We start from the raw sequence: 13,488 nt of genomic DNA, 5'->3' as shown, positions 1-13,488 counted from the left end.
TTAGAACTCGATTGATTTTTGAGATGGTCAAAAACCATCGCTTTTCTAAATATTGTGATTGTGAATTAGGATTCATGTGAGAACATGATGTTTTTCAATCTTATTGATAACATGCTACCTAAAAAAAATAATGTACTCACATGATAACTTGAAATTTGTGAAGGCAAGTTTCAATATTCGCTTAATACTGCGTGGCAATAGAAGACGAATTGTCTAATAGGAATTCGTTTTCCGTTCTTTAATTCACTCTTTTTTTATTTATTTATTATAACCCAAAACGGTGCGGCTTCCACATATGAAGCAAGTATCTGATTTTATAAAAATTCTAACAATCAAATGAATGCAATAAAACATATAGAAATTGAAGAACTCTACTCGAAAGGGTGTTAATATTATCCTATTATATTTTCACTCATAGAATTTTTATGTTTTTACACAATATTTATTTGGCTACTTGGAAAAAAAAACTTCTTAATCGACGTTCTTGCAATCGCCTCCAAACAATCTTAGGCAGCTAATTAGCATTGGTATAGTTATAAATATGCCATTGGATTTGAACTTTTGAAATGTTTATTTACAGGCAAGATTTGAAAAATTTAATTCAGCAAGAAAGAATTCAAAAGAGGTTTATATTTGTTGATTAAAGAAATATTTAAAGAAATTTTGTGGAAAAAAGAAATGGTAATGTTTATATCCTGAACAGCATCTTATCAGCTATTTTTATTATTTTAATGCAATTTTACATATGCCAAATGAGAATGTTTGACTGCCTAACATCTCGATAAATTTACAATAGGTTATTAGTAATACTTTTTCATTGTATATGCGAGAAAATCATAGGAAGAACATAACCTTGTTTGTTTAAAAAAATACATTTTTGACCAAATATTAATTGATTCGAACAATATTGTATGTTATTGATTCCCAAAAATATTTTTTCAAAAAAATTCCAATTTGCAAAATTTAGAAGATTTTTTATGACGTTTTTATGTATCTATTTATCTTGTTAATTTCATATTCCTACATTTAGTCAATCATATCGTTGTTGATACTATCGCATTAACTGAAGCGTGCTAAATCGAATCGAACATTTCGAATGGAGGCTTATGACTTTAAAAATTCTTAGCATTCAATTTATTTATTTATATGCCCATTCCCTTGCCAAAATAATTATAGATTCTCTGATAACTAAACTTCTTTTATAACTTAAAAACTTAAGTTCTCTCTTTTAAAATATCTAAAAACTGTAATTCAGCTTGTAACAACAGTGCTTCTTTTAAACTTGTTAATTTATAACTTAACGCAGCGAAGCGTAAAATTTCAGCAGACAAAACATCCGCCTATTTTTAAATTAAATCCCAGTCCTGTCATTTTGTTATGTTTTCTAAAAAAATGTATGTCCGTCCGGCTTTCATTATGCTTTAGTTAAACACTCAAGTTGCATGTTTATAAGAACTATGTTCTTTGAAGTAAGCAACTATTCTATTTTGGACAATAATAGCATGGCAAGCGAAAGGAAATATTTCATTTGATTTTCTTATTATATTTCACCCAAATTCATTACAAGACGAAAACTGTTTTTGTTTTTGCAACTATTTTGTCGTCTGCAAAAATAAAATTGAAATTAATGAAATAAAAATCGTCTGCGTCGTAGTTCTTAGACAGTTTTCAATTTGATATGAAAATTTATTTTAAGCCAACTAGATTTGAATTAAAAATGGAATTTTGTAGTATCGCCTTGAGACTGTCTGATATTTTGATTATTTTATTTATAAATCTATTTACATTTTCTATTTTTAACACTATCTAAAAAAACTCATAATTTGTTTTTCGTTTTCAAAAGAAAATAAGTATCGACTATCTTGTTTTTGGAACATAGCTTGATTCAAAATCATTAAACTTCGAAAATTTGAATGACTTTGTGTTTAAAGGTATTTTTACATATTTTCAAAAGCTTGTTCTTAACTGCAACAAAATATTAGTTTATTATACTTTGTTCTAAAAGTTATATTTCTTCAATTTTTGAATTCTTTTTATAACTCTTTTTAAATTATTAAAAACGAACTATTGACTCCATTATTCAACATTTTTAGAATGTTACTAATAGCAAACATTACCTTTTTATTAACAAGGGAATATTCGTATTCAAAACATGAAAATTTAAATGTTAAGAAAAAAGGGTTTAGTAAAAATACTTTCAAAAGCAAAGAAATAGGGCATTAAATAACTTTTCACTTTCTAATAAACGAAGTATATAGAAAATATTGTAATCATCGAAAAAATTTGAACTTGAGATTTGGACGAGTGTCTCCATTTCAGACTTCTTGAAATCGAAAACCACATTTTTGGTATTCTGTCTGTCTAGCAAAAATAATTCAAAAATGCTTTTGGTAGATGGATGAAAGTTGGTATATAATCATTACTCCAAATTTTTAGAATTTTATCAGATTTTTCAGCCGATTTAGAGGAAGTCTCTCTGTCTGGCTGTTCGAAAATAAGTTATCCGAATGTAAGTGTATAATTATGTAAGTGTATATATTAATCTCCAAACCAATTGCCGAGGCCGCGGTGGTCAGGAGGTAAGGTCTCGGCTTCGGAACCGGAGGGTTTCAGGTTCGAGACCCTGTTTCCCCGAAGAACCGTCGTATAAGCGGGTCTGGTGCACGTTAAATCCATCGGGGCCAAATGTCCTGACGCTGGTGTGGTGTGGTGTGATGTGGAAGTTTGGAGAGGGGGAGCCAGCTCAGGTGTCGTCCACGTCATCTGACCGTGGTTCAGAATTACGAGGTCCGTCCTAAAATAGCCTTAGTATTGCTTTAAAACGAGACGTTGATATATAATTCAACTAAACCAAACTAATTGCCAAGGATCATATGATAGATTCAGAAAAAATGCGAAATTCATGCCAAAAATCATTAGTTTGTAACTATTGTTCGCCAACGCCATGCAAGGTATCTGCAGCCTTACTTAATGCCCACAATTTTATGCAGGATGAGGAGGGATAACACCATTATTAAAGTGTATGCGAGAAAGTTTGGGGGAGACTATTCTCGCTGGTTTCAATTTATTTCTGCCTAATTTCACGTTTTATTCTAAATAATTCTTGAAAAAAAAATTTAAATTTTTTTCATCATGGGTATTAATTATTTTAAATAACTATTCTCTTTATTATGTTAAGCATTTTGGCCTTGTATATTATTAGATTATTTGTTGTATATTATCGTATTTTTAGATCGTTTTCATGCCTATGCCCCAAAGCTGATTGGCCTAAAATAAAAATAAAAATAAAATTAAATTGTTGACTACCCTAAAATAATAATATTCAAAGCTTTATAACTCGGTCGGTCGCGATTTGATTACAGAAAATTAAAACGTCAGATTGTCAAGATAATTTTATTGAATATGTTTTTTATACAATCGAAATTAAATTATACAGTATAAAATTTAGACTTTTAATTATTTTTAGAAGTACATTTATTGTTTGAAAAAAAATATTATTTACTTGTTTAAATCTTTTTGAAAGCAAAACAGAATTTTATGATGAATCAGAGAAATTATTTATTGAATAATCCTTTGAAACATTACATAAATTATAAAAAAATATTCTGTAGTACACAAAAGATTCAACTGTTGAACTATTCGATGTTATGTGCCCATATATTTTTTAAAAACATATTTAGTTTCAGTAAAATAAGTTGTTTTTGTTTTCTGTAATTTTACCACTTCCGCTTCAATTTAAAATTCAAATTTTACTGTGAGCTGAGAGAAAAATGGAGAACATAGGACAATGAACAGAATATCGTAAAGATTCTATGTGACTACCAAAATTTGACTATCAAAACTATCAGAATTTGTATAACTATCAAAATTTGAAACTTAAAATATTTTGCTGAAGAAGCTACTAAGAAACCAAGTTACTCTAATTGAAAATTTTGGCGAGCTTTAATTCTGGTGAACTAACTTCTCACCAAAGGTGGCTAATTGAAAGATAATATAAGATATATTTTGTTTGTAAACTGACAATTGATCCATCACATGGAAATATTAAAATGTATTAATTTTTAGCTCTTTATTATGTCTTATTGCATCTATTATCTATTTGAAAAATATTTTTATTACATAAATGATCTCAGAATTATTCATATCATGAAAATCTTAATTTGAAACCCAGTTGCATCTGACAATTTTATTTACATGATGGAATTTTTTTTATTAATTTAACGAATTTTCAAATCCTTTCGAAATAATTATCTGATTTTGAAGCCGAATTCATCATAAAATATTCAGAGAGTTTTTAGTTATTCAATTAATTAAAAGACTGTTTTCCATTGAGTATTGCATTAATTAGTGATTTATGTATTCATTCTTAAATAATAAATAAAAAGGTACAAACCATTTGCAAAATAAAAAGAAATTTCCTTCGATTTGCACGGAGTGGAAAAATAAATTCTTACTTCTGATTTCATCTTATTTGAGGATTTGACTAGATTCGTTTCCTTACTCCCACAACTTTATTTAATTCTACTCTTCGCTGATTGATACTATAACTCATTTGTGTGTGTGTGTGTGTGTGTGTGTTTAATTCCACTCTTCGCTGATTGATACTATAACTCATTTGTGTGTGTGTGTGTGTATTTAATTCCACTCTTCGCTGATTGATACTATAACTCATTTGTGTGTGTATTTAATTCCACTCTTCACTGATTGATACTATAACTCATTGTGTGTGTGTGTGTGTGTGTGTGTGTGTGTGTGTGTGTGTGTGTGTGTGTGTGTGTGTGTGTGTGTGTGTGTGTGTGTGTGTGTATTTAATTCCACTCTTCGCTGATTGATACTATAACTCATTTGTGTGTGTGTGTGTGTGTTTAATTCCACTCTTCGCTGATTGATACTATAACTCATTTGTGTGTGTGTGTGTGTATTTAATTCCACTCTTCGCTGATTGATACTATAACTCATTTGTGTGTGTGTGTGTGTATTTAATTCCACTCTTCACTGATTGATACTATAACTCATTTGTGTGTGTGTGTGTGTGTGTGTGTGTGTGTGTGTGTGTGTGTGTGTGTGTGTGTGTGTGTGTGTGTGTTTAATTCCACTCTTCGCTGATTGATACTATAACTCATTTGTGTGTGTGTGTGTGTATTTAATTCCACTCTTCGCTGATTGATACTATAACTCATTTGTGTGTGTGTGTGTGTATTTAATTCCACTCTTCACTGATTGATACTATAACTCATTTGTGTGTGTGTGTGTGTGTGTGTGTGTGTGTATTTAATTCCACTCTTCGCTGATTGATACTATAACTCATTTGTGTGTGTGTGTGTGTGTGTGTGTGTGTGTGTGTGTGTGTGTGTGTGTGTGTGTGTGTGTGTGTGTGTGTGTGTGTGTATTTAATTCCACTCTTCGCTGATTGATACTATAACTCGTGTGTCCCTCAAATTCTATGTTATGCGCCGATTTCCGAAATATTTCCTTGACATCATCCTTTATCTGAGCTGTCACATTATTCATTGCTGTTGAAAATTCTACTCTAATCAGAAAAAGGTAAACATGTCATAAAAATGTTTATTATGAAATATTTTTTCTTTTTTTTACCAAAAGACATTCTTTTACTGTCTTAAATTTTAATACTATTTCATATTTTTATAACTTAAACAAATTATTATCAACGCGAAAGCGCAATGCGATTTATTGTGTGCGAAATTCATTGTGTTTAAGGATTTTCAATTGAGTCATTACTTTTACAGAAAAAATCCAGAAGAAATATGGTGACATGAAAGGAGAATTGCTTCTTATCAACCTGGTCAAAGGGTCCAATAAATTAGGCCTTAGCTTAGCTGGCAACAAAGACCGTACAAAAATGAGCGTCTTCGTTTGCGGCATGCATCCGAAGGGGATGGCTGCAAAAGATGGAAGGATCAAAATTGGAGACGAGCTTTTAGAAGTAAGAGAAAAATACATATTTTCATTTTATTTATTACTTATTACGTTTGATGTATGTGCAGATTGATCACAATTAAATAATCAGTTTTAAAACTCAATTATAAAACAAATATCATGCCAAATGTAATTGCATTTCGTATACGTGCTATTTAAATTAGAAAAAAAAATCGAATTCCAGAGGAGGAGGAGAAAGTTCAGTTTTACTATCAGAAGCAGGAGCAACTTTACATTTGGTCAGTAAAGTGGTATAAAAAACTAAATAAAAAAACATTTTGTATGACTAAATAAAATCTAATGAGTATTTTAATAAAATTTTTTGAACATTTATATTTCATTTTTAACATTTGGGTGTGCGAGTATGCGTATTGACGCAGATATACTTCAAAGGGTAAAAATATGCATTTTGGGAAGATTTTTTTAAAATTTCATAAGAATATTATTATCTTCAAATAAGGTAATTCAAACAATTATATTATTGCAAATATAGTTATCTGAAGTGTTATTGAACTAATCAGTTTAAAACTCAAAAAGGTGGAGGGGGCGTCTCGTAAACGAAATGTACAAAAATAAAACATAGTAACCATCAAAAAATTCAAATTCAAGGTTTTGACGAATCACCACGCTTCATTCCTACACGTATCCTTTTTTTTTGGGGGGGGGGAATTGTTTGTCTGTCTGTGAACACGATAGCTCAAAACTGCTTTAGCCAGGCACATAAACTTCGTGTATAGTTTTTACGCCGAATTTATAGATTTCTATCAAATTTTGAGTGAAATCCATTCTGGTTTAGTTTAGATATATTAACAACCCGTTTGTTTAAAGCAACACTAGAGCTATTTTGGGACTAGCCTCGTAGTTTTGGTCCTCATAACCGCATTCAGATGGCGAGGACATCGCCTGAACTGGCACCCCATTCTCCAAACTTCCACACCACACCAACGGAAGGATGTTTGGCCTCGATGGATTTAACGTGTACCAGACCTGCTTACACAACGGTTCTTCGATGGAATCAGATCTCGAACCTGAAACCCTCCGAACCCACCTTCCGAAGGCGAAACCTTACCACCAAGCTACCTCTGCGTGCAGTCCATTCTGAAGAAGCCTATCTGACGAGTTGTCCAGATGGAAGTTACAGGATAGCTACAAAACAAAGAGATTCAGAGAGATAAAATTCGTACACATGTTTAACATCTAAATTGTAGATACTATCAAATTTAGAACTAAATGCGCCAAGGGGTTGATTGCCTGTCGATGTGTACTTTCACAAGCTGGTAAATACGATAAAAAAATGATGTAATGACTTAAATATGTTAATTTCAATATGTGATTTTGTTACTATAATTGTAATTCTATGTTAAGTTTAAATTACAGTCAGTTGGGAAAAAAAGTCCAATATACACATTCGGTTTCTTTAGTACAAGTGTAATCATCGCATGTCAGAAATTAAATGTCAAAAATCGTTATTGTTCTATTTCGACGGCATACATTTAATAGCACTCAAGTACATTTGTTAGACATTTGTACAAGTTAGACGAGAAAGTTTCGGAGAGACCACTTCCACGCTGGTTAATGATAATCTATTTAGTTGCTGTTCAATTTTTTTATTATTTTGGACTATTGAAGAATCTCCAAAAAGGTCACAAAGATTATGTACATGAGGAAATATAATATTCTGGTAATAGGTTCGTACATCCATAACGCTTCTTTCCATGTCTTAAAGTGATGTGTTAAAGCTCAACATAAGGTCCCTTTTTTCGGCCAACGATATATATTCATTTGCAAAAATGGTTTCATATCGACAAAAACGATAATATTTAGCATCTATTTCAATTTCATGATATTTTTTCCGTAACATGTAGTAAAGCTTCTGGCAATTCCAAACCCTTTAAGCAACATCTCCATTTGAATGCTTCTTCTAATTTGCCACTATATTTCCATGAGTAAACTGATCTACATTTTTTTAAAATTATGATTTGCTGTATGAAAAGAAAAAGCACAAAGCATGGGTATATACAATATCTTTTCTCCACTAACCCGCTTCACTTGTCATCCTCATGTGTGACTTGAATGATAGTCATGTGATTCCTAATATTTACATATTCATCGACCAGTCGGTAAAAACTTATTACCTGGCAATTTTGTCAACTTCCTTTGATCAGCCGGCAATTTACTTTTCTGTATTAAGGATAAGCGTTTTATTTTTGTTCCTTAATTTATCTGTATTCAAAGAAAGATCGCTTAACATGGTTAATTCCATATGTTGTTACTATCACTTGATAAACGTTGCTGCTGTTTCGTTTGGGCCGCGGTGGCCTGGTGGTATAATCTCGGCTTGTGAGCCGTAGGGTTTCAGGTTCGTGACCCGATTCCACCGAATAACCGTCGTGTAAAGGGGTCTGTTGCACGTTAAATCCGTCAGAGCAAACGTCCTCCCGCTGGTGTGGTGCAGGGAGTGCCAGCTCAGGTGTCGTCCTCGTCATCTGACCGCGGTTCAAAATGACGAGGTCCGTCCCAAAATAGCCCTAGTGTTGCTTCACTACGGGACGTTAATATAACTAAACTAAACTAAACTAAACTGCTATTTCGTTTAAGTCGGTTGAACTAGCTTAACACGTTGCTTAAGTCGGTGCAATAATACTCTTTTATATATGCTAAATTTGACTAACATGATGCCAGTCAAGTAGTTTTCACGGAAATAAAAATAAATATATAGTGTGTGTAATTATGTCTGCAGATAATTTCTTGCTTTAAAATGTCTCTGATTTACAGAAGTCATTAATTAATGAGAGTCAGCTGTTATTAATCGTTGATTAAATAGAGCGGAATTCTTTGAGCGAGTGGTATTATTGGGGGGGGGGATTGAAAAGAGCGAGTGATAGTGAAGGTAAACAGGAAATCACTTCGAAATAATAAACGTTGGTTATTTTTCTTCATTTGGGGATTATGCTTAAAAGATTTTCATTTCAATAGATACAATGAAGAATGAAATCATATTTACTAAGATTTCAAGCAAAATACTGAAAAGTATTTACATTTAATTACTTATAGTTAATATAGATAAAGTTAATAGGAAAAAATGCTAAAAATAATAGCATAATCAACCATTCGTTCTAAAGTTTGCAAAATCTAATTAAAGCGACTACATTCTGGTCCTTTATCTGGAATACGATTTATGAGTATCTTAAAGAAACAGAAACCAAATATCAAGTTAATCGTTTCGACTTCCTACCATACAACAAAGCCCATGAGCATGCGCATTCAACTGGTTTTTCGTGCTGGCTTCTAGGAGTGGTGAAATGCATTAAAATTACAGATAAAAAAGAGCTTAAGATTACACTTTTGGTTTGATTTGGTTTGGTTATATTAACGTCTGGTTTGAAGCAACACTAAAGCTATTTTGGGACGGACCTCGTAATTTTGAACCGCGGTCAGATGACAGGACGACACCTGAGCTGGCACCCCCCTCTCCACACCACATCACACCAGCGGGAGGACGTTTGGTCATGACGGATTTAACGTGCAACAAACCCCCTTACACGACGGTTCTTCGGTGGAATCGGGTCTCGAACCTGAAACCCTCCGGTTCCAAAGCCGAGACCTTACCACCAGGCCACAAACTTCAATTTATTTTTCCATGGGAGGCATAATTTGAACATGGGGAGAAACAATGATACGCACCTAATTATATCGCGATGATAGAGAAAAGTGACAGAAATTTTTCCCTTTAATGATTTTACTAAGTGAGACTCATAGAAATTCACTTGGCAAGTATTGACTTAGGAAAAGAAATCTTAGGTATCTTTGAAATTATACCTTGGCATTAGAAATTTTCTTGTTCCTTTTGTGTGCAAAAATGCCATGATCATCAGGTCTCACGCTTAAAAACAGTGCGATTTGGATCAGGAAATGAGAGAAAATTTTAGAAGAAAATAGTGTGGGCTAATATAACAAAATAGAAAAATAATTAGAATTTTAATTAAATTTAGAAATATCATTATATATATATATGTATATAAAACTTAAAATATATAATTTTATATAAATGTTTTAAATAATAAAATAATGAAACATCAAAAATGAAACAATGCATATTTTGAAGCTAAATTTTGATATTTTATTTTTGATCCAATCATTGATATAATGCACGTTGTGGTTTAAAAGGGATAATTTTTTGATTAATAGATAACATTTAAATTAATTAAGGGATTAAAAGTGATAACTTTTAATTTATACTAAAATTAAATAAATTCAACATAATGATGTCGGTAAGTACCATGAAAATATATTATTCAGAATAATAGCATAAAATACAAGAAATTATTTTAACCTCCTTCCTCCGCTTTTTAGTTATTAACACTTTTGTTAATTTGAAATACCATTCATATAGACAAGGTTAGATATTTAAAGAAGTAACGTTGTTTTAAAGAAATATCTGAGCTTTTATTTATTTATTTATTTCTCGCAAAAAAAGGGCAATATCAGAAAGGTGTTTCACTACATGCCCGCTCCACTAAATCCTTTTTCATACGCTTTTTTGAGTCAAAATAATTGGCCCTTCCTCCTCAAAATAAAGTTCCGCTAGTTTAACTGTTTGTTCGAAGTAAATGCCCTCCCAAGTTATTACTTTCTCAATAAGAATAATGCGAGGAAAAAAACTTAACAACCGCAAAAATTTTTACTTTTAAGACTCTCCTACAGACTTAAAATATGCTTTGTATAAGTTCTGAGAAAACAAGTGTTGATCCGCTGGGAAATTAAAATAGAAAGTCACAATTTCTATCGATTCGCACAGTTTTAAAGTATATATCACCATTCTTATGGATTTTATGGAATACATTCTATGTGTACTTTTAATTAAATCTGTTCATAAACCAGCAAATAGAATATCTTAATTTAATTTTTCGCTGCAGCGATTTCTCTGACTATCAATCACATCCTGAGGTAACAACCTGAGTTTTAAGTTCAGAGACCCAGAAGGCAAACTGCCGCAGAACTGAATTATATGAATTCGGCATGCAAATAAAATAATTCAATAAACTCTTCATTTTCAGGTAAATGGTGTAGTCGTCTACGGAAGATGTCATCTGAACGCTTCTGCCATGATAAAAAGCCTATCCGGCACGTCGTACAAAATATTACTTTTAAGGTAAGCTAATTCACGTTACAGTATTCTAATTATGATATTATCTGGAGCATAAAGCAAATATGCAAGTAACCAAATCCATTTTAAATTAAAGTAACTATAGAATTCTAGAACTTTCTAGAATTCTATAGTATTTCTAGGATATTTAATTTATTTAGCATTACTCATTAGTTTTTCTCTCTTATATTTGAGTTCCATTTGAATTTCCTGAAAGCAAAAATTGTAAGCAATGGATTATCTTACTTATTTCTGCGTGACAAAATTTCTGAAACTGAAATTTTAGAAATTAAAGTAATGAAAAGACACATACAAACATATTCACAACACAATATATCTCTAAGTTAGACGTCGTTCTATTATAGAGATAAAGGTTATTACATTGCTTAACAATAATTTTACTGCCAATTATATTCCAAAAGCTTATAAATATTAAAAAACTTAGAAAACAAATTTTCTAAGTTTTTACTTATTTCGTCTCAAATACAAATTTTTCGGTCACCATTGCGCTAACAGACATTACTATTTCATTTTTTTTTTCAAAAATTAATCGTCACAAAATAACACTTTTTTTGAAAATTGGTCAATATAATATTACTTTTTAATATCTTTTAGATTAAATTTTTACCCAGGAAATTGGTATTTCATCTATCGCCCTCGACCGTTTCTTATCCGATAACATACTTGGTTGCGAACTCAGAGGCTTGTTTTGGATAGCAAACTCAGTAATTTAAACCAATAAAATTGCTTTTATAAATTTATTTTATTTGGAAGCATAAAATGTCAAAGCATAATTCGATTGAATTAAATGGCAGTTGCATAAAACTGATTGATAAAATGATATATTAAAAGTTATACAGCACTTTTTGAGTATCAATCTCAAAGTATTATGATGATAAATTACAGCATAAACTACTTTAAATACATCCAATGCCAAAATTCCAATTTACTCTTTAAAATAAAACATTCTCTATTTTTTCCATATATATATAATGTTTGTCACAAAAGAAAGAAAAATATGTAAACTATTAAATATTTAAAGAACAGCAATCTTCTTCAAAGAGCATTCATTAAAATATATTTATCTAGAGTACACTTAATTTAATAACTTTATGAAGAAACTATTTAATTATAATTTTTCATCAAACTGTTATAGTCTCATGCTCAGTATCTGAGTTCAGTATCCTTTCGTATCTTTAATTTTGATTTTTTTTAATTATTAATTTCTTTCGCGTAGTAATTAGCAGTTAATTCTCTCTCATTATATAACCCATTATATTAAATTTCGTTTAAGACCGTCAAATTACCTGGATCGAGAAACGTGCGTCTAAATTTTAATTGATGTTTAATTACTCTCAGTTTCATGGTTATTAATATTTTCCTTTCCTGGTAAGGCTCAAAATGTATTTTTGAAAACATAATAGATGATATTTTGGTACTTTTCGACCTACCATTGTTTCTCAATAAAAGAAAGATGTTGGTAATTTTTGGAACTGCACCGGAAACCTTCTAACTTCTTTTTATTAAACTAAGTTTGATTTGAAAAAAAAATTAATCTTCGTATTTGATATATCAAACAATAAGCTAATGGCTTATATAATATAAGATAAGTAAAAATTGTGTTTCTCTATTCATCCTTTTATAATAAACTGAATTCTCTTAAACCGTCTTGATTGGGAAAATGTGAAAATTTTGTCTGAATTATTCCATGCAATGAATTGTATTAATAAGGAAAATACTCTACATCTGTCTGATGAATGTAAAGAGAACAGAGTCCTCTCAATATCGAATAGAGACGTTTTATTCTACATAAAAACAGAACTCACTATAAAGCAAAACACTGACAAAAATTGCATTAAACATCACTTGCAATAAAATCGGCGCACAAGCAACAAATCGGCAATAAACAACCCTATCTATATAAAACGCTCAATAAAGTACTTGCTTAGCTATTCGTTTGAGCTCAACTCACATTACTGACTGACTCTCAACTTTGGGTCTCGACTTTTTATAATTTCTGTGACAAGGGAAAGAAGCTTCTTAAAAGATTCGCTCCTAATTGATATATTACCAAAATTTTAGAATTTTCAGGGACATTCATTTTTGCCATCAAGTTTGTCTTCAATTTGAGGGTCGTTGAATTGGCATCCATTCAGCATCCGTGAAAACTTTCTTTGGCATGAAAATAACTGCACAAGGAATCAGTATTACAAATTCGTAATAATATATACTATTATCATAAGATAAAATTGTGTTATTATATAATAGCAAATAAATATTGATTGAAAGCAATCTTATATTGAAGTATTGACAATAAGATCTAATTAAATTTTGCAATTGTTTGTGACATTACAACCATTTTTGGCTTTTCTGTAGCATTCTTAGCAGAATTGAATTAAATTCAG

At 31.0% G+C, this 13,488-nt stretch overlaps 1 protein-coding gene across 5 annotated transcripts in view; it reads left to right on the top strand.

Moving 5' to 3' along the window:
• The window catches only part of LOC129956829 (inaD-like protein), a 924,555-nt gene that overhangs the window by 862,966 nt on the left and 48,101 nt on the right, over positions 1-13,488 (top strand). For all 5 annotated transcript variants that reach the window (XM_056068787.1, XM_056068794.1, XM_056068783.1 and 2 more), the window contains 2 exons: positions 5,748-5,944; positions 10,995-11,089. In XM_056068787.1, coding sequence (XP_055924762.1) covers positions 5,748-5,944; positions 10,995-11,089 — 292 coding nt within the window. The remainder of the gene's footprint in view (positions 1-5,747; positions 5,945-10,994; positions 11,090-13,488) is intronic.

The sequence above is a fragment of the Argiope bruennichi genome, chromosome 2, assembly GCF_947563725.1.
Source record: "Argiope bruennichi chromosome 2, qqArgBrue1.1, whole genome shotgun sequence".
NCBI classification, from domain to species: Eukaryota; Metazoa; Arthropoda; class Arachnida; order Araneae; family Araneidae; genus Argiope; species Argiope bruennichi.
The sequence above is the reverse complement of the archived record's forward strand: the minus strand, read 5'-3'. Positions and strand labels throughout refer to the sequence as shown.